Genomic DNA, 24863 nt, shown 5'->3' with positions numbered 1-24863 from the left:
TTTAATCCAGAAATCATGGAGGGTGGGCCATCTCACTGTGTGCTGACAGAGACAGGTACCCTGCCCTGGAGCCTCAGCCCTGAGCTATAGGGCCCACCTGCAGGCGTCAGAGGGACTGTGGGTCTCCATGCCCCATCCTACCCTTGGCCTGTCTACTGCAGCTGCTAACAAGGGGCCCAGTTAGTGCCAGTTGTGAGGGTGGATTTGACTGGGCTGAGATCCTGTAAACTCATTTTGCACAGGGGGGGCCAGCAGGCTGCTATCAGAGGGATGGGGACACACCTTCCAGTTGCCACCAAGCTGGGTTTGCAGTGGAGGCAGACCCAGACTCTTGTGGGAGTTGCATTTCTGGCTCGGCCCGCTGGGTGAGGAGGTGTCTGTGCACCTCTATCTGTTGCTATGCGCCGATCACTAAGTTTGTTCACTCTCCAGGCACCAAGGCCTTCTGCCCCATGGCAGGGCCTAGCACCAGTTACTGAGAGACTCAGGTAAGCCATGCCTCAGTGTGGTTTCGATTGGTATTTGCAGCCTGGCGAGCAGCTGGCTTTGCAGGATGCTGAGGATGGGCTTTGTCAGAGCAAGTCGACCGTCCAGCCTCGGCATCTTGAGCACGTCTCTTTAAGAAGCATAAATCTGGGGGCATGCAAGATACTCCCCAGCTCGACGCCCCACTTCCTTTGGCCTGCTCTACGCTACAAATGTAGATTGACATAGCTACAGAAAATTCACACCCTGAGTGCCGTGGTTAAGCTAACCTCACCCCGGGGTAGCCATGGCTAGGTCGACGGAGGAATGCTCCTGTTGACCCAGCTACTGTGGCTTGGGGAGGTGGCATTCCTACCGTGATGGGAAAACCCCTTCTGTTGCTGTAGGAGGCATCTACGCTGTGGGATTACAGCGGCAGATCTGCAGCAATGCCGTTGTAAACCCCATAGGGCAGACAAGCCCTTAGGGCGTGCTTCCGGCCCCGCTGAAGTCTTGGAGTCTGTTAGAGCCAAATGATCATTTTTGGTTGAATTAGTCTTAATATCAGCCCTACAGACATTGTACTAATATCTAATTATCTGCACAGATGCACTTCCCAGGTTGTCTCTGCCCTCCTCTGCCCTGCAGTTCTCTTTTTTTATATGGGTCTGCTTTGCCCTGATTGGCTGCTCCCTTCAGCCCTTCTCTGATTGGCGGCCTCTCTGCAGCCACCGTAGGGCTTTATTAACCCCTTAGAGCCCAGTGTGGGGCAGGCACCCCATCACAGAGCATTTTTAAACATGTTTGATTTTTTAAGAATAAAATTAAAGGAAATTTTGAAATTAAAAGTAATTTAAAAAAAATTGAAACATTTTGATTTTTTGGCCTTTTTTTTAAACCAAAAAGAATCAGTGAAACTGGCACAAATTCACAATGTATTTTGGTATTTTTTGCCAAAAAAAAAGTTTCACCTGAAAAATGTCTCCCAGCTCTGTGCTCAAAATAACAGTGTAAGGGAGGCTAGCTGGGTCTGGGCATTAATACGGGGATTTGTAGCCTTTTGCTTCTGGTTCACCCAATCAAACCCAGTGTGGGGCTGTCGAGACCCAAAGTTGTTGCCATCTGACGGGCTGTTTGGTGGCCTATGTGAAATGAGACCATAAGCTTCAAGGTGTAAGGAAGTCACATGGTCCATTCACGGACATTGCCATTGCTAGCCAAATGGCTCACGTGCAGCATGGGAGACAAAACTTAGGACCTTTGCTCCAAAAACACAGGGTGAAGCCATTTGACCAAAACCAAATCACAGTTAGCTGCCTAGGATTTTTAGCCTCAGCAGGCTACGGCCTCTAGATGGCCAACACACACAATCTATTGAGCAGGTCAGACATTCTGTCCTGCAAAGGGCCACACCGACATATACAATTGGCCAACACTTGAGGCTAGCATGGCTGCTGCCCATGCTGCTCTAATGACCCATCCACTCCCAGTCTTTATTCAGGCCTAATTTGATGGTGTCCCGTTTGCAAATTAATTCCAGTTCTGCGGTTTCTTGTTGGAGTCTGTTTTTGAAGGTTTTTTGTTGACGAATTGCCACTTTTAAGTCTGTTGTTGAGAGTCCGGGGAGATTGAAGTGTTCTCCTACTGGTTTTTGAATGTTATAATTTCTGATGTCAGATTTGCAGGTAAACAAAGTGTTCCTGCAGGTGGGTAAGGAATGCAACTCCCTGCATGGTGGCAGCTGCTAAGAGAGATTATCATTGTTACAGGAGACATGAGGAGCCTCCATCTTGGCAGGCGAAAAGCCCTTTACCTTCCAAAAAGCCCTGCCCTCGATACTCCCCTAGTGTGGTGCTCAGGTCTAGTGGGTTGGCACTGATTGGATCCGCTGCCCATTCCCTGCCACTCCTCCAACCCACCAGCAGCCTTCTGTGTACACATGGCCATACGTAGACACATACCATGGATCAGTGCTCCACAGAGCAGGGGAGTACAGAGTCCTGACGTGACCTCTCTGCAATGCAGACCCCATGCATTGGGGAAAGGTATCATTTCCATTGCATTCAGGCCTCTCTTACCCAGAGCTTCCTAGGGTCAGTCAGCATTTGGCACTAGGGGCCTGCTCCAGTTGACCTCAATGGTAAAAAGCTCCCATTGACTTCAAGGGTTCAGGATCAGGGCTTGTGTGAACAAAGAGATTCTTGACTATTTGAGCAGGAGTCACAAACAGGTCAGCTCCTCAGTGGGTGTACATGGAAAAGCTCAATAATGGAGCTATGCCAGTCTAGGATCGGTGAAAATCTCACCTCTGCCTAAAGCCCCAGGGGAAAAAGTCATCAAGAGGATGAAAAATGACCTTTTCTGGAGAGACCTGAAGGTGAGCGCTGTGGAGCTGGAAAGCTCATCTCTTTCACCAACAGAAGTAGGTCCAATAAAAGCCCACCTTGTCTTCTAGGGAGAGAGAGACAGAGTGTAGAGAAGTGTTACCAACTCTCACAATTTTAACATGAGTCTCACAATCGTTGCTGCTTTTTCTTAAAGCTCCAGCTCCTGGAGTCATGGGAATATGTGAGAATCTTGGCTTTTTTTTTTAGTAAGTGTCAGCCCTCATGGGTGCTGAGAAAAGCATGAAAATGTGAAGCCACTGCACTGTAAAGGCTCAGCAACCAGAAGGCAAATAAAAAGAGCCCCATTTTTTTAGATAATCTCATGATTATTAAACCAATCCCATCATTTTTGAGTATTTGGGGTTGGCAACACTGAGGCTGACTTCTCTGCATGGGCCTGCTCTGTCTTTGTTTAACCCAGCCACTTGGCTGCTCCAGCCTTGTTTCCTCTGTTCATTCTTTACAACAACCATGTAAAATAGACCATCAGAAAACCAGGGGACATATCCATGATGGGTGCTGCTTCACTGTGCAACGCAAGGAGAGGGGTTGGGAGCAGGCTGCGGAGGTACATGGCTAGTGGATCTGCAGTGTCTCAGATCAATTGACCACAAAACACCTGCATAGAAGCTGTTAGTTCATGTTAAGGAATAGTGTCTTGATTTCCCTTGATTCTGTACAAAACTCTCTATTGTCCACGTGTTCGTACGTTTCATAAGATGCCCTGTGTTTGCATGTAAATTGCCAGCGTGCCTGGAGATAATGTCCTTGGCACTTAGAGTTCAGCAGTTGTACGTGTAAAATATTGGCTGGCCAACCAGCTCTCTGACCCCTGACAGATGCAGCATCTCAGGGGCAGGAGAGCTGGCCAGCTTTGAAATCTAGTGCAAAGGTGACTGACTGTGGCTCTGAGTGTCTTTTCGGGGGGAAGGTGATCCGGGTGGGTAAAACAAATGACAAATTTAGAACATCTCTGCTTAAACTTTCATGAATTTGCAGCCACTCGAATCCAGGTCTGTCATTAATAGTTGATGCTGGCAGCAAGCTGCAGGATTGTTGGGGGAGTTGTGCATAGAAAAGGGTGGAACAGGGAAGTGCAACAACCGGTGTGAGCATACACACCACCCCCCATACACACTATACATTCATTCACACACCACACTCCCGCCTGTATCACCCTCCCACACACTATGCGTTCACACACCACACACACACTCCTTGTGCATAACCCACCCACATATCTACACTCTGTCTCTCTCTCCCGACAAGACAAGGTGAGCAGAGCGAGGTAATATCAAAAGCCAAGATTCTCCCTGTTGTCTCAATGGGGATCAATTCCCCGCAATGCAAAGGGGAAATAAGGCTAAGACTGGTGTCCTCCTAGCAGAGGGCGCCACATACAGGGCCCTGAGCGCTCCGGCACACCCACCAATTAATGCATCTCCGACAGGGAGAGGGCAAAGTGGAGGCAGACTCCAGTCACTGGGGATCTGGAACTGGAGGCCGCATGCTGCAAAGCAAACAAGTATCCTCGTAGTGATTTTGCCTGGCTGAAAAGCAAGCCCGGTTTCGGCTCGTCTGGCCAAGGAGGCTTGGCTGGGCCTCCCCTGCCACTGAATTCACAAGAGAGCAGCCCTCCTGATTTGCAATAAGAGCGACGCAGCGCGCACGAAGGCTGGGGAAGATTTGAGTGTCTGATTTCAAGTTAGTCGCGCTCCGATATGAAATGTGCTCCTTTGCTTTCCTTATGAAACCTGAGCCAGGGGCACGGGCGGCTGGGTCTTAGAAAGGGCCTTGGGGCCTGAAATTCCTGGGGAAGGGATAGAAAAACCACAGCAGTACCCAGTGCTATTAAGCCGTTTGCTACTGGCCACAGAAAACATGCCGCTGGGCTTGCCGTGGAGTGATATTAATATCACGGGGAGCTGGCAGCGACTGAGGGTTCAGAAATCATCCGCAGCATTATACCATCCAGCAGAAAGCTGGCCAGGCTTTCGTGCTGCCCTTAGGGCCTGCCTTATGCCAGAGGAGATACCAGCGTCCTCCAGAACGCTGCATGTGGTGGTGGCTGGATCTCTGTATACTTTCCACCCTGCTTGGGAAGGAAATTTAAAACACATGGAGATTATCCCCATTGTCCTGCAGGGGGCGACGGGCAAACTGTGGGGTGGAAAACGTGGCTCGGCCGCAATTTTCCCCTTCCACAGTTGCCGTCCCTGTGCACGCCCCGCCCGTGCAAACACACAAGTCGCGTGTGGCGCACCACACATACCCCTGCCCTTTCGTAGACAACCTTGTGCACACGGCAAGCAAACATGCACCTGCAGATTCCTGCATCTCCCTGCTAACTGCCTGCAAAAGCCACTGGCGAGTGTGTGTTCTGGGGCCCCCTTCATGCCTGATCCACAGAGGCTATGAGCTGTTACAGCCCCCGCCCCCGCCAGGCAGGTTTAGTGCAAGCACAGCTATAGCAGCTCATGCTTTTAGCCGGTGTGTAGGCTGCGGGCAGCTGTCACGTCAGTGCAGGCTGTCTGGGATATGAACTGCTGTGGGGCTCAGGCTGTCGGCAGGAAGCTGTGTGTATGTGCATAGCGGCTTATGATCATTCCAATCCTCCCGTCCTTTTATCCGTTGTTTATTGACTTTGGAGCGCACCTGAATTCCCCGGAGTGGTATTGCCTTAGGCCTGCTTGCTCCCATGTCCCCTGAGGCAGTTTGGGAAGGCTGGAGATCCAGTGTCACTAACTCTGTGGAATTCAGGCTCCCCGGATGGAAGGTACTGCCCTCTATAAACCAGGATGTCCCGTCCTGCCCTTTTCATTGGCTCCCTTGAAAACCCACATGCTTATTAGTTACTCTTGAGGGTTAATTTCACCTCTGCTGTCAGATTTGCCAGGTTAAAAAAAAATCGCAGGGTGAAGGTCTCTCACCCAGGCAGCCCTACTGGAGTCAGCGGGTGCGTGGCCGTGAGAGCAGAATTTGGCTCTGAAGGGCTTGAGCTTTCTTAGCATGAGCGAGTCACTGACATCTCATGGGAAAGGTCCTATTTGAAGACTGTGCCTTTGTGTTCTCCCCTTGTCAATGGCTAAGATGATGGATGAGAACAAGGTCTTCAGGCTAGATTTCACCCATCCCTGCTGCTTATTCCTGAACCGAGGTCGTGCTCTCAGCTACGTTGGAGCAACCCCAGCAACTGTCCTGAGTGTAGATGAAAGTTGAATCTGGCCCACCCTCTGTAACAGGATCATTGTCTCCTAATTTTGACCATGTAAATGTAGCCTCCTGGCCGAGGGAGAAAGAGGCAGTTAAGCTCCTGACATTATTCCCACTAGGAACACAAATGTGTCTGCCAGTGACTCCTGATTTACTCCTCATTTACGGCACTGTGAGCAAGAGGAGAATCAGAGCCCCTGTTTTAATGTGGATATCACTGGTGGGGATCAATACTGGAGGAAGAAAACCAATAGAAGACCTATGCTGTTTGGGAGAAAATTGACCCTTAGGCAGAGAGACTACGCACCACTTTATCTGATTGAAGCTCTTTGGGTGACGTGAGGCATAGGCTGCTAGTGGTGAATGTGAATTTCACCCTCTAAGAAGGATGCTTTCCACTCTTTGCCTTCACCCAGATTTATCTTCCAATTGGTGTGGCCAGTGCGTTTGGAGCGCTGGCCAGAGGCCATTTCTGAGTTCTCTTCCTTCGCTTCTTCTGTCTCCTTTGGAAGAGTCTCTGAGTGGAAGCAGGGCAGCCCACTTGCATTATTCATACAGCCAGGAGCCAAGGAGATACAGTTACAGTCTAGCAGAACACTCGCAATAACTTGAGTTCTTAACTCCCTGTGCCTGGCAGAAAGGCGCATCGCAGGATGGGATGAGACATTTTGACTGAGGAGTCGTTATGGAGTGTTAAGAGCCAGGACCAGGGACTTCCCACCGGAAGGATGAAGCAGGACCTCCCAGAGGATGCAGCTGCAGGTATCAGGGGATGTTCTCATCACAGGTGGGACTCTGCATTCACATTCTAAAGTGCAGTAGGGGGGACTAAGAAGGAGCGATTAAGCCTAGGCAGGGAAGGATGGAGAACTGCTCTGTCTCACTGAAACCCTGCAAAGGAAAATAAAACCAAGACCTGTATACGAGCACTAGCTCCTGGCACTGCATGCCGCTCTTTCGGAGCAATGCAGAAAAGCTTTCCTTCTGCTGCGGGGAAGACATTGCAACTGGCTCACGAATGTGCATGGGCAGCATGAAGGTTTGGCTTTGAAGACTTGCTTCTGCCTGGTTTTGGGGGATTGACTGGCCGGGGAACACTGTTATAACCCACACCTCTACGTAGGGTCGTGAGTGACGCATGGCATTGCCACGCCTGGAGGCTAGAGTATGAGCCTGAAACACGAGCATGGGTGGCAAAAAAGGTGAGACCAAAAGGACTGCCGAGAAAGATGGCAGTGCCAAGAAGGGCAAGGACAAGGGCAAAGGGGGGAAGAGCAATGACAAAGGGCGGAAGGGGAAGGAAGTGGCAAAGGGGAAAGGGAAGGATGAGAAGAAGGGGAAGGATGCCAAGAAGGGGAAGAAGGAAGTCCTCAGGGAGTCGGAGGAGGCCTCGGACTCTGAGCTAACGAAGAGCAATGCCGAGGAAGACAGTGATGAGGAGAGTGAGATGGAGGAGGAGGAGGAGGATGATGAAGATGAGGACAGTGAGGAAGACCCTAAGAAAAAGAAAGGGAAGGACAAAAAGGAGGCCTCCAAAGCCATGGCTGGTAAGAAGCAGAGGAAAGGGAAAAAGGTGCTTTCGGAAGAGGAGGAGGAAGAGGAGGAGGAGGAAGATTATTCTGCAAAGAAAAAGAAGAAGGACCTGCACCTCAAAGGTGCCTCCCACCTGGTGATGGGGCTGGCGGGCGATGATGCCAAGAAGAAGAAGGGGGCAAAGAAGGAGCACGCCAAGGCTCAGCTGAAAGGGGCTACCAAGGCTATGGCTGGTCTAGCTAGGAAGGAAGTGGCACCGCCCAAGTCCAAAACGAAGAAGAGCCTGAAGAGTGCATCCAAGCTCTTCATGGGCTTCAAGAGGCTCGGCCTGAAGCGCTCCAAGAAGGGCCAGTTCAAGAACACCTCCCGGTTTTTCTGGGGGCTGAATAAATACAGCTCAAAGAAGAAGATAAAGAAGAAGAACAAGGCAGTGCTGAAATCCACCTCCAACCTCATGATGCGCTTCAAGAGTATAGGGAAGAAGAAGAAAGAGGTCAGTGGCAACCCAAAAAAGCCCTCTTTCCTGCTGATACGGCTGGGACTGGGAGGCGAGAAACCTAAGGAGGAGGGTGGGTTCTTCAGCAGCCTCTTCCGCTGGAGGAGAACGAAAGAGAAATTCAAACCCCGGGCTCAGATCCTGAGCAAAGCTTCTGCTGCCACCAGCTGGCTGACAAGAAAGTTCCTGTCCAAACGGGCCAGGCTTACCTACAATGAGAGGTCCATGAATGAGGCCTGGCTGTCTAGGATTGGAGCTAAGAAACTCCCCTTCCCATCAGAGGACGAGATTCTGAGGCACCGAGCCAACATGAAAAGGTTCTCTGGAGCCAGGAGGCTCTATGGCCAAGGGGTAGAGGAATATGGCTACCAGCCAAATTTTGAACATGGTGGCCTTGTGAGGCAGCCCTCTGGGAGGTTCTCACAGCCCGGGCCAAGCGGGTATGAGGGCCCTGCAGTCCCACTGGGCTATTACAACTGTTACCAGGATGACAGCAGCTTTTACGACCCACAGGCCCCAGCTCAGTATGGCTACCCTGAGGAGGAAAGCTACCTCCAGGCACCGACTGACTATGCAGACGGACATGACTTTCATAACAGAAGGGTATCTGATTACGAGGACTACCCTGGATATGATATGGAAGAAGAATACGGGCTTTATGAAGAGCCCATGGACTACTACGATGATCCGCTGCAAAACCAGTCTGACTACTATGACTATGAAGACCAGGATTATGAGTTACCTTCTGGCTATTCACCATATGAATCCTATGACCAATATAGGAGCAATGTGGATTACTATGAAAAGCAAACAGGGCCATACGGCTCTTCTGAAGACAAATATGGTCCTTCTGGAGGGCCCTACAACCTGTGGGTAGATGAAATGGGCTATCTGTATGATTATTCCCCTCAGCATGAAATCAGTTACAGTGAATACGAATGGGGCCCTCCAGCTCAGTTTTCCTATAACCCTTATGCGTATCCCTTGGATGATATAACGGAGATGGATGAGCCAGAGGAGTTGGCAGATGAGAATGGAGATTACCCCTTTATGCTCCCTAATTCTTCCTTCTTTGAGCAGCAGGGGATCGAGGAAATGTTGCCTTCTAAACTGTCGTTAAACAGGAAGTTCAGGCTCTTCCCCAGGCCTCAGGTGAAGCTGTTTGGCAGAGACAAACTTGATGTTCCCCTCCCTCCTTCTCCGCATATTTCCCTTGCTGGCGTGGATCAAGATGAGGATGACTACGGTGAATACGAGCCGCTGGCGTCTCCCTTCGCCCAGTTCAGCAATGGGGATCCCCTACCTTCAGTGACATACTGCCGTGTTGGCCAGGCTCGTGGGAGCTGGCTTCCAAAACCTCACTCTCCAAAGTCGATGGGAAGCAGGTTTGACCCTGGTGACCAGCAAGGCAATGTCCAGGGGATGCATTTGCAAAGCTTCTCTCCGCGAGGATGTGGGAGCCCCCTAGGGCAATTCTTACAGAAATCCCTCATGCAACCAAAACCCATTTTAAAACACCGTGGAAGCGAGGTGAAGGGCAGGCCCCCCACACCCTCTCCAGTAAGGAGGGCAACATCTTTGTCATTTGGTGAGAGCGGGCCTCTGAGGTCACCTTCCCCTCAGCCATCAATTAGACACGGTGACATGCCAAGTTCCACCTCTTCCCCGAAACTTAGCAGGCAGCGTAGGAGTCCAGAGAGACAGAGCTTTCATCACCCTTCTCCACAGCCCTCTGTAAGATGTTTTGACATCCCCCAGGAGAAAGCACATGACCGGCATCCATTTATTGAGCCTTCCTATAAAAAGTTTGGCCACAAATTAGCAGGGATGGAGACCTTAGACTGGGCACCTCTCTTGCCTATGAGGAAATTCGATTACACAGCCAGGAACAACAACAACTCCCAAAAGCCTCCTTCCCCTCAGCCTTCCCGGAGGAGCATCTCCTCCTCTTCACATCCTTTAAGGAGAGTAGGAAGCAGAAGCAGCCTGGAGCCCCTCAGGCCACCATCTCATTCTTCTGTGTGGCAGAGACCCCCTTCTCCAAAACCCAGTGTGAAAAGGCTCAACCTTAACGAGCCACAGCTGGATTTTCAAAAGCCAGAGACGAACATACCCTTTCTGCAGCGGTTCGGTAGCCACATGACTGGGAAGTCTCCGCAGCTGCCCTCTTACCAGCCACCGATGAGACCCAGAAGTCCCCCTCCCTCACCACGATCCTCTCTGAGGATGAAGAGCCCATCTGCTGCTCCCCCTCCCTCTTTGAGGAGACCACGGTCTCCAGTGGCCAGAGAAAATGTCTCCTCTCCCCCTCTGTCATGGAGACAAATCTCCTCCACAGCTGGGAGCACAGCACCTATAGATTCCACCTTTCAGCCCATGTCATCTCCTAGGCCAACAGCTCATAACCCATCCGTGAGTCAGAGGAGTTGGTCTCCACAGCCTGTGTTAAAGCATGTCAATAGCACAAGGGGTGAGCCACCTTCCAGCCTGTTGTCCCCACAGCCCACGCTCAAATCCAGCTCATCGAGGCTTCAGATGTTTGGCTCAAACCCCCAAGGCACCACCCCAGCTACGCTGCCTGGGAGCTTAGTCCCTCCAGGGCTCCATAATCCTGCCCCTGGGGAGCTGAAAGCACCCCCTTCACCTCACCCATCCCTGAGGCAGTTTGGGTCTCCTCCTGAGGCAAGGTCCCCACGCTTTTCAGCCAGGGGTGCTGGGAGCAGACGGCCATCTTCCCCTCAGCTATCAAGAAGACTGAGTTGCTCGCCCGTGGAAATGCACAGGTGGCTACCCCAGGCTTGGAACAGGCAGCCCGAGCCCCCAACTAAAGCAGTGAAGCCTTTAATGAGGAACTCGTTTCTGAAGCAGTTGGGCCGTCCAGCGGGAGCTCAGTCTCCCATCCCACCATCCCCAGTGCCATCCATCAGAGGTGGGCCGCCTCCCCAGGGATTGGCGAGAACACCCTCCCCTCAGATGCTGACACACCAAGGAAGCCATCGTGTTACCATCAAAGACTCTCCTAACTTTCTACCTGGCAGGTCCTCATTCCCTGTGGATGCTAATGGGCCGGGAGGGCAGCTGCCTGCACGGCTGCATTTGGACGGGGCTTCTGGGAACGAAATGCCAGGTCAGCGAACTCTGTCACCCAAGATGGCGGGAGGCGGAAGCGTGAGGAGCATTTCAAAGCTGCCTCCACCTCCCAGCCCTGCTCCTGGGATCCCTAAGGCGTTTATCAAACGCATCGGTCAGCCTCTGGCTGGGATGACCCAGACCCCTTCCGCCAGGAGGCCTTCTCCTGCAGAAACCAGCAGCATGCTTGCGGACAAAGCAGGAGGTGGGAATGCATTCCTGAAACGGTTTGGACAGCCGGTGGCAGGTCAGATATCAGGACCCACGGCTCTCAAATTCTCAGTGAGAGAGGGCGGACATGTAGCCCAGGGACAATGCCCACCATCACCGACAGATCCTAGACACCCCCTTGGTAGGAGCCCTTCTCAGAAGCTGGCCTCCCCCGCTCCATCCCTAAAACATGCTACGATGCCAATGGGAGAAGTAAATAGGTCACGGTCACCTACCCCAAACTGGGGGCATAAGGTTCCGGGTGGGAACTTGTCTTATCCTGCCACCTGCAGCCCCCACGCTGTGCTGAAAGGCAACGCAAATCCGGGCCCTCAATCACAAAGAACTGTGGCCTTCAAAGGCCCCCATTCTGTGACGGGAGCTGGCCCCTCCTTTGCCGGGTCCCCATCCTTGCAGGAAGCATGTAGCAGACCAGCAAAACTCCCCGCTGAGCTCTTTGAGAACGAGGACATCTCAGGAGAGGACAGTGCAGGGAGGTACGCCGTCGTCATGCCGCAGGTCCAGAGGCTGGGCTCCTTCAGAAGCAAGCACTGGTCTAAGCAGCAGATAGTGAACGTCCGTGCGTCACCCAGCGGGTGGTCTTCTGAGAAACTGCTTCATAATCCTCCCACTGCGAGCCTGAACAGGTGCTCGGGCCGGCGAGGAGACAGCACTGCTGAGTACCTGACCCACAGATCCTCAGTGCAGAACCAGGGCGATGGGAGCCACTGGGAGCATGGGAACATGGGCAAGAAACTGCCCTGGCACCACCAGGTAATTCCAGGGATTTGGGCCATTTAGAGCAGACTCCAGACCTGGGGCCAGTTTACATTGTGGTAAACCCACAGGGGTTAATCTGAATGGAGGACCGGATCCAAAGATCCGGATCCGAATGATGTCAGGGGGCGTTGCATCAGGCCCTTACCCTGAAGAGTGAGCAACATTTGGCCCCTGGGGTAAGCAGATACAGCTTTCTTAAAACTCTGGGCCAAATCTGCAGTGAGGTGGGGGGTGTTGGAGAAACAAATTGGCCTAGTGTTATGGAAAACACCCGGGTTTGAAGGGTTAAAACCAGACCTCGCCTATTAGTAGAGTTAATAGTGTAGCCCGTGGTTGTGCCCCTTCCCCACCCTCCTCACAGCACAGAATGAGCATCAGGTGCTTCCAGCCAGCCAGCCGGCAGAACCCAGGAGTCCTGACTGCCAGCCGCCTGCTTTAACCACTAGAGCTGGCTCCCTTCTCTTGCACAAGGACTGGCCTCAGATGTGAAAATAAAAAAATGTTTTCTCCTCCATGCCAGCCGGTCCTGGCTCTGATGCTCCTCTCGCTTGCTCTGGGGTAAGGATGCCCAGTGGTGTCAGCAAGATGAGACTCACGCTGTTACATTCAGATCATACCAGTGGGAGCGTGGCTCTACCCACATGGCAGTTCTGAGCAGGAGAGAAGCTAAGGTGGCCAGCCTGTGTGCTCCCATGCAAACATCCCCTGCTTGGACTGACTTACCCACTGACAGCCAACACCCCCCCCACCCCAGGGGAGACCACAGCTGGTGCCCCGAAGTTGGCTTTGGCTGGTTAAAAAACCTGGCCTGTTTGAAAGAGGTTCCCAAACAGTGGGATGCAGGAACCAGGTTGTGCCAGCTTAGGGAACTGGCACATATGCTGGAAAGGGGAAACCAGCCCAGGCCAGACTGAGGTTTAATAAAGGCACCGAGCTATCCCTGGGCCCTGTCATTGTAAAGCTATGAGCCCCCCTTCTCCCTCCCCCGGACTGGCACCGCAGCCAGGGTGACAGCTGTTACTTTTGGAGCTGTTTGACCTCTGTCATAGCAATGGAACAAAAGAGGTATATGTAAATGCAGAGACTTGATCTGTGGCAGGTAGCTGCATTGGAACAGAAGGAGCGTTTTAATTAGACAGGCCTCTCTTGGCACGCGCTGGCCGACAGAGCTCAACTGAGACCTACCCCAGTACATGACTGGCTTACCCTGGATGACGATTTGCTTACCTGCTTGCTGCCTACCCTGGCCTGAGCCCGCGAGGGGCTGGATGCTCTCCAGGTTAGGAGCTACAGTGATGATTGAAAAGCTCCAGGGTTTATTGTCTGCTCTTCCAAGCTGGTGACTCTTAGTTACCTGGGTTTTTTGTGAAGTAACAGACGCTCTGTGGCTCTTCTGTGCCTTCAGCTGACGTGGCGCGAGGCATTTAAAATCATGTTAGATGAAGCACAGGGAACGAGGTGATAGGGACCAATCCTGCCCTGGCTGGGGGGAGGTGAACCGGGGACGCAGTGGGTATCTCCCACCTCTGAATGTCGCCCGGGGATTGTAGCAGTCCCTCAGCTACCCTTTGCATTGTTCTTGAAAGCTAAATAGGTGCCAGTGTGACAATATAGGGGCTTGTGTATGTTGCCCAGCAGTTCAGAGTGTGCTCTGTAGTGGAACGTGGAGGGACAATACACTGGGGGAGCTGCTTTAGCACACTGAGGGACAGTGTGGTCTAGTGAGAAGGGCACTGCATGGATTCCCCATCCACATTGTCTGTTTAGATTGTGATCCTTTTATGTCAGAGACTGTTTCAAGCCCTGCTCTCGTCTCAGACCTATAGGTGCTACTGTAATGCAAATAATTAATGGTCATTTTCATTTTCTCTCTCTGTCTACATGGGAGCACTCAGGAAAATAAATTCACACCTTGTGTTAATTCGGATTAAAAGTGGATTAGTCAAAGCACATTGAACCCATGCATGGAGACTCTCATTCAGAATTAAAGTGGCCTTAATTTGGTTTAGCTTAATTCACAAGAGTGTCCACAAAGGGACTAATTGTGGTTTAATGAATTTGCTTTAAAAATTCATTTGAATTAGCTTTCCTGAATGTCCCCATGTAGACAAGTCCTCAGTCTAATATTCTGTGTGTGCGTGCAAGGGGGTGAAGCTTGTAGAATAAATGAATCTTTGGGAGGGGGGTCGGTGGGCTGGTCCCACATAGGGCCCAGCATGAAAGCCTGGGTGAAGAGGGGAAAAACAAGGCTGGTATCATCAGTGGAACCAAAGGGAGGGGCAGGGAATGTGGTTAGAGATGCAGACCAGGGCAGAGCTGTGCAGCGTTTGGAAAGCAAGGCTGAGAGGTGTGAGCTGGACGTGGTAAGTGAGGGGGAGCCAGGGGAGTGATGCAGAGGGGAGTGGCATGGTCTGATCTCCAGACATCTCTCTGCTGAAGCCCCCGCCTCTAGACAGCCTCCTGCCCGAAGGGGTCGCTCCATAGCAGCTGTACCCCTGAACTGGGCCTGTTCTGTTCTCCTTTATTGGAAAGCCACGTCCATCGGGCAGCTGATTTTAGTCAGTGCCTCCATAGTTACGCTGGAACCCCCTGGTTAGTGTGTGATGCATGCCCCAGTTTGCAGAGATATGGCCCCGTGGCAGGCCCTGGCTCCAAGGGCTGGCTCTTTAGCTCAAGCTGTAGCTGCTCATGCTTTTTAGCTCTGAAGGTGCCTGGTTCAATTCCAGTCATGCTGGCCAAAATGGTGGCCATCACACACCCACACCCCAAAAGGGGTGAGGCGATAGGAACTGCTCCAGGGCCTGGTGTCCCAACCCCCACACGGTCATGGCCTTATCGGTGGCTGTACCAGGTGATGCCACCTGGTGGCTGCTGCAATGAAGGGACTTGGCAGCAAAGGATCGGGGTCAAACCACCCCCTTTGCAAAGTCCCTTCTGTAACCACCGGCTCCATTTGCACAAGCCTCGTTGCTCCCTAGGGTTTCCTCTTCCTGATGAGAGAGGGTTGAGCCAGCAGCAGTCACTATAGAGCAGTGGGGATCTTGTCCCCAGCACTGGCAGACGGACACGCCAGTTGAATCAGTTTGGGAGCCATAGTTTGGCTTGGGGTCCGACCCCGACTCTCTGTCTCAGGAGGCCCCTGAGCTGGCCGGAGTAGTTCTCTGAGTAACGCTGCCCAGCTGCACCCTGCAATAACTGCCTGATCTGCATGTCTTAATTCCTGAGTGTAGATGCACTCCATCCACAACCTGCCGTGCAGGAGCCCCCGAGAAGAGCCGAAGGCAGATGGCATGGAGGACATGACCCAGCTGCAGTAAGTAACTGACTGGCATGCTCTGGTTGATCTAAAAGGAAAGCTAATCACCATGGGCTGGCTGGTGTCACTCAGCAGAGCACCATTGTGGGCTAGGGGCCTGGGAATCAGAAATCTGGGGTATAGGCCCAGCTCTGCCACTGACCTGCTGTGTGACCTTGGGTGAGTCCCATCGTCTCGGTGTCCCATCCTACCCTCTGTCTTAGCTGTTTGGGGCAGGGGCCATGTCTCACCTTGGTTATGTAGAGCGACTAGCACAATGTGCTCCCCAGGCCCTAGCATGGACCATGCCCACTGCTGTGAACAGCTCCTGCAGGTGCCCTCCTCCGACCCACTTTAAGATCTCACCAGCCTCGGCAATGGATTCCCGTAGTCTGACTCCAGCCTCGCTTTTTGGAGCTTTGACTGCGTGTGCCTGGGACGGGTGCCTTTGCTTTGCACGTTGGTGGCACTGAGCTGGCTGGGATTTCATTTGTGGAGACGACAGGAGTGGATCTGTCGGCCATCAGCCTCATCCTCTTTATGAAAGTGCTATGCCTTGATCCCTGTTCTGTGCTGTGTGTTCCAGGGACCTCCAGGAAGGGGCAGTGCTGCACAACATCAAGACGAGGTTTGACCGCGAGTTAATCTACGTAAGTTCCTGGCAGCTGAAGTTGCACTCAGAGCTCATGGCAGGCCTCAGGGTCTCCTCGGCATTACCAGTGGAGGGTCCGGCCTGACACTGATATGCAGAGTGTGCAGAGTGTGTGTCTGGTGGGTCACTCACGGCACAGCGTGTCAGGACGCCTGGGTTCTAGTCTGCTTCAACCGCATCTCGCTTTGTGATTTTTGAGCAAGTGATAAACCAATCTGTGCCACTGTTTCCCAGAGATGGACCTTCCCCCACTTTTGTAAAGTGCTTTGAGATCCTTTGGTCAATGGCATTAGGTATTACTGTCACTCAGCTTAGATACCTGCTGCTCATCTTCTGCCGAGCAGCGTAAAAACATAAGCAGCTCTTCCTCTGTGTGTCTCTTGTTGTTGCAGACCTATATAGGCAGCATCTTAGTGTCCGTGAACCCCTACAAAATGTACAACATCTATGGGACGGAGCAGGTGCTGCAGTATGAAGGAAGGGCGCTGGGAGAAAATCCCCCGTAAGTACCTCCCCCGCACGGAGCGCAGTGTGCTGTCTGTCTCCTCCTGGCATGTTACAGTCCCCTTCCGGCTGGTGTCTTAGCTGCACAGCCTGGCTGCTCGGGGTCCTTGCGCTCTCCTTGAGCTCAGATTGTCGTGGCTGGGGACCCGAGCCTGCAGAGCTTACTCCAGGGAGTAATCCTCTCTCACCCCAGTAGCCCCACTGCAATCCACCACCACTTGGGGCAGGGCTGAGCAGCTTAGGGGAGGTGCTGCAGAGGGTGCTCAGGCCCAGACGGTCAGTCTGATGATAAAGCAGCTGTCTTCTCTCTCAAGTGGAGATCCCAGCGCAGGTAACAGATCTTCCCTGCCCATGGATAGCAAGCCTGAGGTTCGATCCTGCTGGGTGTCTTCAGACTTCCTTTGTGCCCGTGGGTGACCTAAGGCAAGGGAGCTGGCGCAGCTCAGAGCAAAAGAAGCCTCGCCCGGCTACCAGCCAGGGTGTTCGGCTGGTGGGAACTCCTCCTCTGCAGGGACTGTTTTACCCTTAACGCTCTGTGCATCTGGCTCTTTTGCAGACACCTTTTTGCTATTGCAAACATCGCCTATACCAAAATGATGGATGCCAAACACAACCAGTGTATTATCATCAGGTGAGAGCTTGTGGCCTGGCTGCGGAAAGGGAGCTCCCCTTTTGTTCCAAGAGGTGGCCCCTCTAGCTCCGGGTTGAGCCCGCTCGTGGCAACTTGCCCAGTCACTGCCCATGCCACACCTGGCCTGCAGGTAGATCTGAGACGTCCTTCTGCAGGGCTGTGAAGCTGGCATCTTTATCATCATCGTCCTGGCAAATTCCAAAGGGATGTACATTGAGCGCTTCCCGGATCGATCTCTAGCTGGCATCTTTAACCAGCACCACAGTAGTACAATCAATATAATGGTAAAAACCACCAAGCCTGGTCCAGCCCCTGCTGAAGCCAGTCGGAATTTGGCCGTTGATTTCAAAGGGAGCAGGGCCGAGCACAGCACCCACAGCACGTGTAGCTGCCGCTCGGTTCGGTAACCTCTCGGCTGGCTTCGGGTGATTGCGCCCTCAGCGACCCGCCTTACGTTCGCGTCTTCTCTTTCTAGTGGCGAAAGTGGTTCAGGCAAAACGGAAGCCACCAAGCTGGTCCTGCGTTACCTGGCAGCGGTCAATCAGAAACGCAATGTGATGCAGCAGGTACGGTCGCCTTTCCAGACGCCACAAGTTATGGTGCCGCTTGCTCCTGGAGGGCTGCAGCTGCCGTGTGTGCTGCCATGAGCCACCAATGTGCCCTGAGAGCCGGTAGAATGGCGGGAGGTACCGGAGGTGAGTGGCAGCCTGGCAGGTGCATTTGACCAGGATGTACTGGCCTGCTCCGCCGCACGGCAGGTGCGTCCTCTCAGATGTCTCAGCCTGGCTGGCAGCTTGGCAAATGTGTCCCCATGGACAGAATCAGCACATTTTGCAACCCAGCAGGTGCAAGCATTCCCTCAGGAGGTACCTGGTGCATTCAGCATGAGTCAGTTAAAACTGAAGGCTGTTTGGAGCCTCTTCCCATGATGGCTTTCAGGGCCTTATTCCCTGGAGCCATTCGCAGGCACTCATTTTTCCTTGGGACGTCTCTCGGCTCCCTCCAAAACCCTCCCTGCCTTGCTCTCCATGGCTAAACTCAGGGATCTCTTGGGACACCAAGCTGTGCTTCTCCTGTCGGAGTAGGGGCCTTCCTCCCCAAATCGCAGCACAGAAGTTCATTCTGCCTGGCAAAGAGAGCATCAGACGGACCCTGTGTGAAAGCCAGAGAAGGGTCTGCCTTCTAGGAAGCCTCATACAGCCCCTCTGCAGCAGCAGGAAGGGCAGATGTCGGTCCCATTCTAGGGAGGTAGGTCCCCTTCCCCAGAGGAATCCTGGGTAAACGTACAGTTCTTTGCAGTAGAGTGTGGCTTATTATCCTCTTCTCACGGCCGGTGTGTTGGTGACCCTGACCTGTTGTTGTTCCTATGCGTCCCTGCTGCACTACCAGATAGAGGTACAGGGTGTGTGTGTGGGATGCAAAATTTCCACTTACCTAACAGACTGATGCCGAAGTGGCCTGCTGTGTTATCTCTGCTGAGGCTAAATCCTGCGGCTCAGAACTCCCCTAGGAGTCACTGGGGTTTTTTTGCCTGCAGCCTTTAGCCCTGTGTGTGTGTGCGTGGTTTTGCAGTGACTATCTTTCCCTTCGCTCTCCTACTCTCCTTCTCCCCTCCTGCCCTCCTTCAGCCATCAGCAAGGGGGGAGTTACAGCTCCCCTGGCACTCAGCAGACAGGCTAGAAAACCTAAGAAAACCCTCTCGCATTAAAACCATCCCTTGCCCCCAGCCTCGTGTGGGAGCTGTTGCAGGGCAGACAATGACTGTTGCATTTGTGGGCAGGTCACTGTATTCCACTCCTTAAACAGAAAAGGAACTAAAGGAAGCCAAACCCTGGTCTCTCTTCATTGTTCAGCCAAATGTTTAATTTGGAAGCACTATTTTCCTAAGACCACTTCTGGAGGAGAACAGAGATTTTGCTGTATTCGCCAGTTCTCAGGCCCTGAACGCCAGGGATGGCTCGTGTCAGTCACAACTACCGATGGTGAAAAACATTTCCGAGCAGTGCTGGGTCCACCAATGGGCCAGAGGTGCCAATGCCCAAGGCATCATTTTTCTTTTTAAAAAAATGTAATTATTAATTTAAAATTATTCCCATGGCATCTAAGAGCCCCATTGTGCCTGGTGCTGTAAACAACAAAAAGATTTGTTGGGGAAAAGTCAACATGGTTTTTGTAAAGGGAAATCACGCCTCACCAATCTACTAGAATTCTTTGAGGGGGTCCAGTGGGTATAGTTTACTTAAGTTTTCAGAAAGCCTTTGACAAGGTCCCTCACCAAAGACTCTTAAGCAAAATAAGCTGTCATGGGATGAGAATGAAGGTCTTCTCATAGATTGGTAACTGGTTAAAAGATAGGAAACAAAGGATAGGAATAAATGGTCAGTTTTCAGAATGGAGAGAGGTAAATAGTGGTGTCTCCCAAGGGTCTGTACTGGGACCAGTCCTATTCAACATATTCATAAATGATCTGGAAAAAGGGGTAAACAGTGAGGTGGCAAAATTTGCAGATGATACAAAACTACTCAAGATAGTTAAGTCCCAAGCAGACTGCAAAGAGGTACAAAAGGATCTCACAAAACTGGGTGACTGGGCAACAAAATGGCAGATGAAATTTAATGTTGATAAATGCAAAGTAATGCACATTGGAAAACACAATCCCAACTATCCATATAAAATGATGGGGTCTAAATTATCTGTTACCACTCAAGAAAGAGCTCTTGGAGTCATTGTGATAGTTCTCTGAAAACATCCACTCAATGTGCAGCGGTTCAAAAAAGTGAACAGAGTGTTAGGAACCATTAGGAAAGGGATAGATAATAAGACAGAAAATATCATATTGCCTCTATATAAACCCATGGTACGCCCACATCTTGAATACTGCATGCAGATGTGATCTCCTCATCTCAAAAAAGATATATTGGAATTGGAAAAGGTTCAGGGAAGGGCAACAAAAATGATTAGGGTATGGAACGGCTGCCATATGAGGAGAGATTAATAAGACTGGGACTTTTCAGCTTGGAAAAGAGACAACTAAGGGGGGTTATGAGAGAGGTCTATAAAATCATGACTGGTGTGGAGAAAGGGAAAAAGGAAGTGTTATTAACCCCTTCACATAAAACAAGAACCAGACGGTCACACAAGGAAATAATAGGCGTCCAGTTTAAAAAGACAAAAGGAAGTACTTCACACGATGCACATTTGTCAGCTGTGAAACTCATTGCCAGAGGATGCTGTGAAGGCCAAAAGTATAAATGGGTTCAAAAAAGAATTAGATAATCTCATGGAGGATGGTTCCATCAATGGCTATTAGCCAAGATGGTCAGAGACACAACCCCATGCTCTGGGTGTCCCTAAACTTCTGGGAGCTGGGACTGGCCAACAGGAGATGGATCACTCGACCGTTGCCCTGTTCTGTTCATTCCTTTTGGAGCACCTGGCACTGGCCACTGTCGGCAGACAGGATATTGGGCTAGCTGGACCACTGGTCTGACCCAGTGTGGCCCGTCTTATGTTCTTATACAAAGGATGGGGAAGGCTTTTATTTCCTGTCCCCAAGAGGAGCAGGCTGCAGGTGGAGGCACCATTTTTATCCTTGGCCCAGGGCAGCCAGGAGGGTTAATCCGACGTGTCTAGCAAGCCTTTCGTTTCTGCACTATGCCCATCACTGCAGCATCGTGGCGCCCCTGGTTGGACTGTCTCACCCTGACGGGCTCTTGGTGTTTTTTTGTCTGGCTGGGGCAGATCCTCGAAGCGACCCCCCTGCTGGAATCGTTCGGAAATGCCAAAACAGTGAGGAACGACAACTCCAGCAGGTTTGGGAAATTTGTGGAAATCTTTCTGGAGGAGTAAGTAACGATGAGCGTCTGAGTGTCCCTCTAACACCCCACTCTGTGTGTCTGAAAGTGACCCCCAGCCCGAGGGAATTCCGCCCCATGGTCCTGCCTCTGGGCTGCTGACTTGAGAGGCCAATCCAACCCCTGGGAGGTGTTAGATCCTTGTGCTCCTCAACTGTGATTTAATGGTTCCATGCAAAGCACGGGAACCATTCAGCTCCTCGGGCTGGGCGGTTGGCCATTCCAGCCGCAGGCAACTCTTTGGGAAAGGAGAAAGGAGTCTCCCCTGACAGATTGTATTCTTGTCCCTCTTGCGTGTGGGGAGGGGTTGTTTGATTTTAAGGGTCTGCTTTTAAAAAAATCAGGTGTGTGCCATTGCACACCTAATTTGCACCGCCAGTTGTGTGACTGTGAGCACTGCCTAATAGATGTGTAACCGGCTGCACGCACATCCAATTGCTAGAGCTGCATATGCAGTTGCGGTAACTGTGTGCACAACTCAGGCCTCCGCTTCAAATACCAGGCCCTACAAATATTCCCCCTGTTGAGCTCCCCCAGTCCCAACTGGCATGGCCTTGTAGCGGGGCTGCCATTCCTCCAGTCTCTGGGTACATCTCAGTCTCTCATCCAGATACGTGAATCCGGGGCTGGGGGTGAAGGGCTTCCATGGGGGCTGAGATATAGGACATGGGAGCACCAGCTCCCCAGCAGAAGGCCGGGGCTTCCTCAGTTCATGGCACACACAGAGAAACTAGATAAAAATTTAACTGCTCTTGCTGGAAGGTTGCAACGCAACATGAGTTTATTTCTTAGAATTCAGAACGATAACACACTGTAACCAAAACCAGAGAGTGACAAAGCAGGCTGCTCCCTAAAACAAAGAGGCACAAGTCACCCCACCTTGCTCTTAGGCTGGCTGCCTGCAGATTGCCTGCTGCTCCCAGCCACTTCACAACACAGCCCTCCAGCATGCAAGCAGGACCAGGAACTGCTTTCCCCCTTCCACTCCCCTTCCCACTCTTAAAGTGATAGCTTGCAGTTCCAACCCCGGTCCTCAATACACCACACTCAGCAACTCAAATCCTCCACCCTTCTCGTTGGTCCTCTTGCTTAGCCTGGGAATTGGGCAGCTATCGTGGTTTTCTGACTGCCCATCCATCCACACGGACTTCAGTCATGTTGCTTAATGCACAGCTGGAAGGCACTCAGATACTGTGGTGATGAGGGCAGTGTAAGAACCTTTGCAGAATAGACTAGAGTCCATCTCTCCCCACTGGCAATAAGGAGGAGGTTCTCTTCTAGTTGTCTCTTCTGCATTGGCTTTTAGTGCAGGAGGTTTAATTGCCACCTGTCTGACTCAGTCTGCCAGGTTGCAACAGCCAATCTGTTGTCTCTGATGGCTGCACGTGGTTGGCCCTTTGTTTACCATAGGCGGCAGCAGGCAGGTGGCATTCTCGTGGCTTTCCCCTCGCTCAGCTGTGCTGGGGGTTGCAGCATGGGCACCTGGGTAGCAGGATACCCACAGGGCTGAGCTCTGAGGCAGATTCAGCTCAGATTCAAGGAAAAACAAGGGGCAATGACGAGTCCTTGGACCCAGCGGTACTTCAGGGAAGAGATGGGATGAGATGCTGGGCTGGCAGCCCTCGGGGATGGAGTTGAACCGTATTGGAGTAGGCCGTTTCCCACTGAGCAGACAGGCTGGGACCTTGGGCGACATTCACGTTCCTCTGGAGTGCTGAGCAGGAGCCATTGGTTGGCATCGGTTGGGCACCTCCCACACAGCCAGTGTCCTGCGGGCGCAGAGGGCTGGGTGTGGATAGATCCTCGGTCCTTCCTTCACTCTCTTATGTCTGATGAGATGCCGTGCTAAGATTCGCAGCCCCCAGGCGCTAACCTTTGTCTCTCCCAGAGGCTTGATCTGTGGTGCCATAACCTCACAGTACCTTCTTGAGAAATCAAGGATCGTGTTTCAGGTGAGTCCCAGCATTTATTGTGCCACCCCCCACTGCCATCACCATGTCATGATGTTTCCTTAGTCTCGTCCCTCTTGTTTCATAGGCCAACGACGAAAGGAACTATCACATATTCTATGAGATGCTGGCTGGCCTTCCCGCTCAGCAGAAGCAGCAATTCTGCCTTCAAGATGCAGAAACCTACTATTACCTGAACCAGGTATGGGGCCCACGTCCGCCCATGAGCTCAGCAATCAGGCCCACTTAATTTATTATTTCTACTGGTGCAGCACCCAAAAGCCCCAATCAGGATCTGGGACCCATTGTCCAAGGCCCTGTACAAACAGGCAGACGCAGCCCCGCCTCAAACAGCTGACAACCTGCAATTCCATTTCTTTCTGCAGCTGTGACAGCGCCCAGGTCCTTGTGACATTCAGGTTGCTTCGCTCCCCAGATTGGTAAATCCCCAGTCCCCGTAAATTTGCGTCCCCTGTCGTGGCTAATTCCTAGGCCTCAGATTGCATGTTCCACAGATATGCTCTGATTGGGACCTTTGCAGGGAGGTAACTGCGAGATTCCTGGCAAGAGTGATGCTGAGGATTTCCGGAGGTTGCTCAGCGCCATGGAGATCCTGAACTTCAGCACCGAGGACCAGAACAGCATCTTCCGAATTCTGTCTTCCATCCTCCACCTGGGGAACGTCTACTTTGAAAAATACGAGGTAATCGGCTCCCAGGGGGGAGATGGGAAGGGGACCCAGGGCGCAAAGAGATACTGGTAGCAAGGACTTTAGATGCATGCTGCGAACTAGGGCTTTGATCCCATGTCTGTTGGAGCTAATGCAAAGGCTCTGGTTTGGCTTCCATGGAATCTGGACCAGACCCTAAGCCCCTGTGCAGGGAGGAAGCTCTCAAAAGAAAATTGAACCCAAGATTTTAGCTTCTCTCCGTTTTGTGGAATCTGCATCCAGAAAAAATCCCTGGCCCACAGGGGACCCTGGCACCATGGGGCACCCGAACTACAATGCCCAGGAAGGCCTACAGCAGCTTTGGCAGTTCCACGTCGAACCAGCAGACACAAAACGTTTTGATGTTTCAAATCAACACTTCTCTGAACTTGCCGTTCTGCAAAGCCAATTGAGATTTCAACATTTTGGATCCATCTGGGACAAAAACCAACGTCAGAATATCAGCCTTTCCCACAGGAGGGACGTTCTGATTCTTCCTCCAGCGCTACACAATAATGTTGACAATGGGCCAGATCCTCCGCTAGAGTAAATCAGCGTAGCCCAAGTGAAGTCAGTGCTTCTATGAACACCAGGTCAATGGAGCTACACTGATTTACTCCAGCTCAGGATCAGGGCCTATATTCATAATCAGAGATGGACAAGGCCTTCAGTATGAGGTCCCCTAGGTTGTCCCTGGGTACCAGCCGTGCTGGACCCTGGGAAGTTGCCTGCCAACGGGTTGTCTTTGCCTTTCGCAGACAGACTGCCAGGAGGTTGCATCAGTGGTGAGCGCGAGAGAGATCCGTGCAGTAGCCGAGCTGCTCCAGATCTCGCCAGAGGGGCTGCAGAAGGCCATCACGTTCAAAGTGACGGTAAGGCCCGCGGATTCGAGACGGCTGGTTGGACAGGCGGGTGCTGTGGCTAGAGGGACGAATGGGGGAGGTAGACGGCAGTGAAGACAGTCTCTGCTCTGAGACCCTGCTCACTTCATTGCCCCGCAGGGGACCGGTGTATTTTCAGTATCTGATCTGCCAGCTGGGAACCGCTGCTTTGCTT

At 52.0% G+C, this 24863-nt stretch overlaps 1 protein-coding gene across 1 annotated transcript in view; it reads left to right on the top strand.

Moving 5' to 3' along the window:
- MYO15A (myosin XVA) overlaps positions 1-24863 on the top strand; it is a 104491-nt gene that overhangs the window by 12314 nt on the left and 67314 nt on the right. Inside the window, exons 2-11 of the mRNA XM_075117570.1 lie at positions 15444-15526; positions 16095-16158; positions 16553-16662; positions 17221-17295; positions 17771-17861; positions 21037-21140; positions 23038-23101; positions 23187-23300; positions 23640-23801; positions 24566-24679. Coding sequence (XP_074973671.1) covers positions 15444-15526; positions 16095-16158; positions 16553-16662; positions 17221-17295; positions 17771-17861; positions 21037-21140; positions 23038-23101; positions 23187-23300; positions 23640-23801; positions 24566-24679 — 981 coding nt within the window. The remainder of the gene's footprint in view (positions 1-15443; positions 15527-16094; positions 16159-16552; positions 16663-17220; positions 17296-17770; positions 17862-21036; positions 21141-23037; positions 23102-23186; positions 23301-23639; positions 23802-24565; positions 24680-24863) is intronic.

Source organism: Caretta caretta, chromosome 10, assembly GCF_965140235.1.
Source record: "Caretta caretta isolate rCarCar2 chromosome 10, rCarCar1.hap1, whole genome shotgun sequence".
Lineage (NCBI taxonomy): Eukaryota > Metazoa > Chordata > Testudines > Cheloniidae > Caretta > Caretta caretta.
Note: the sequence above shows the minus strand (reverse complement) of the source record. Positions and strands in the feature narration are given on the sequence as shown.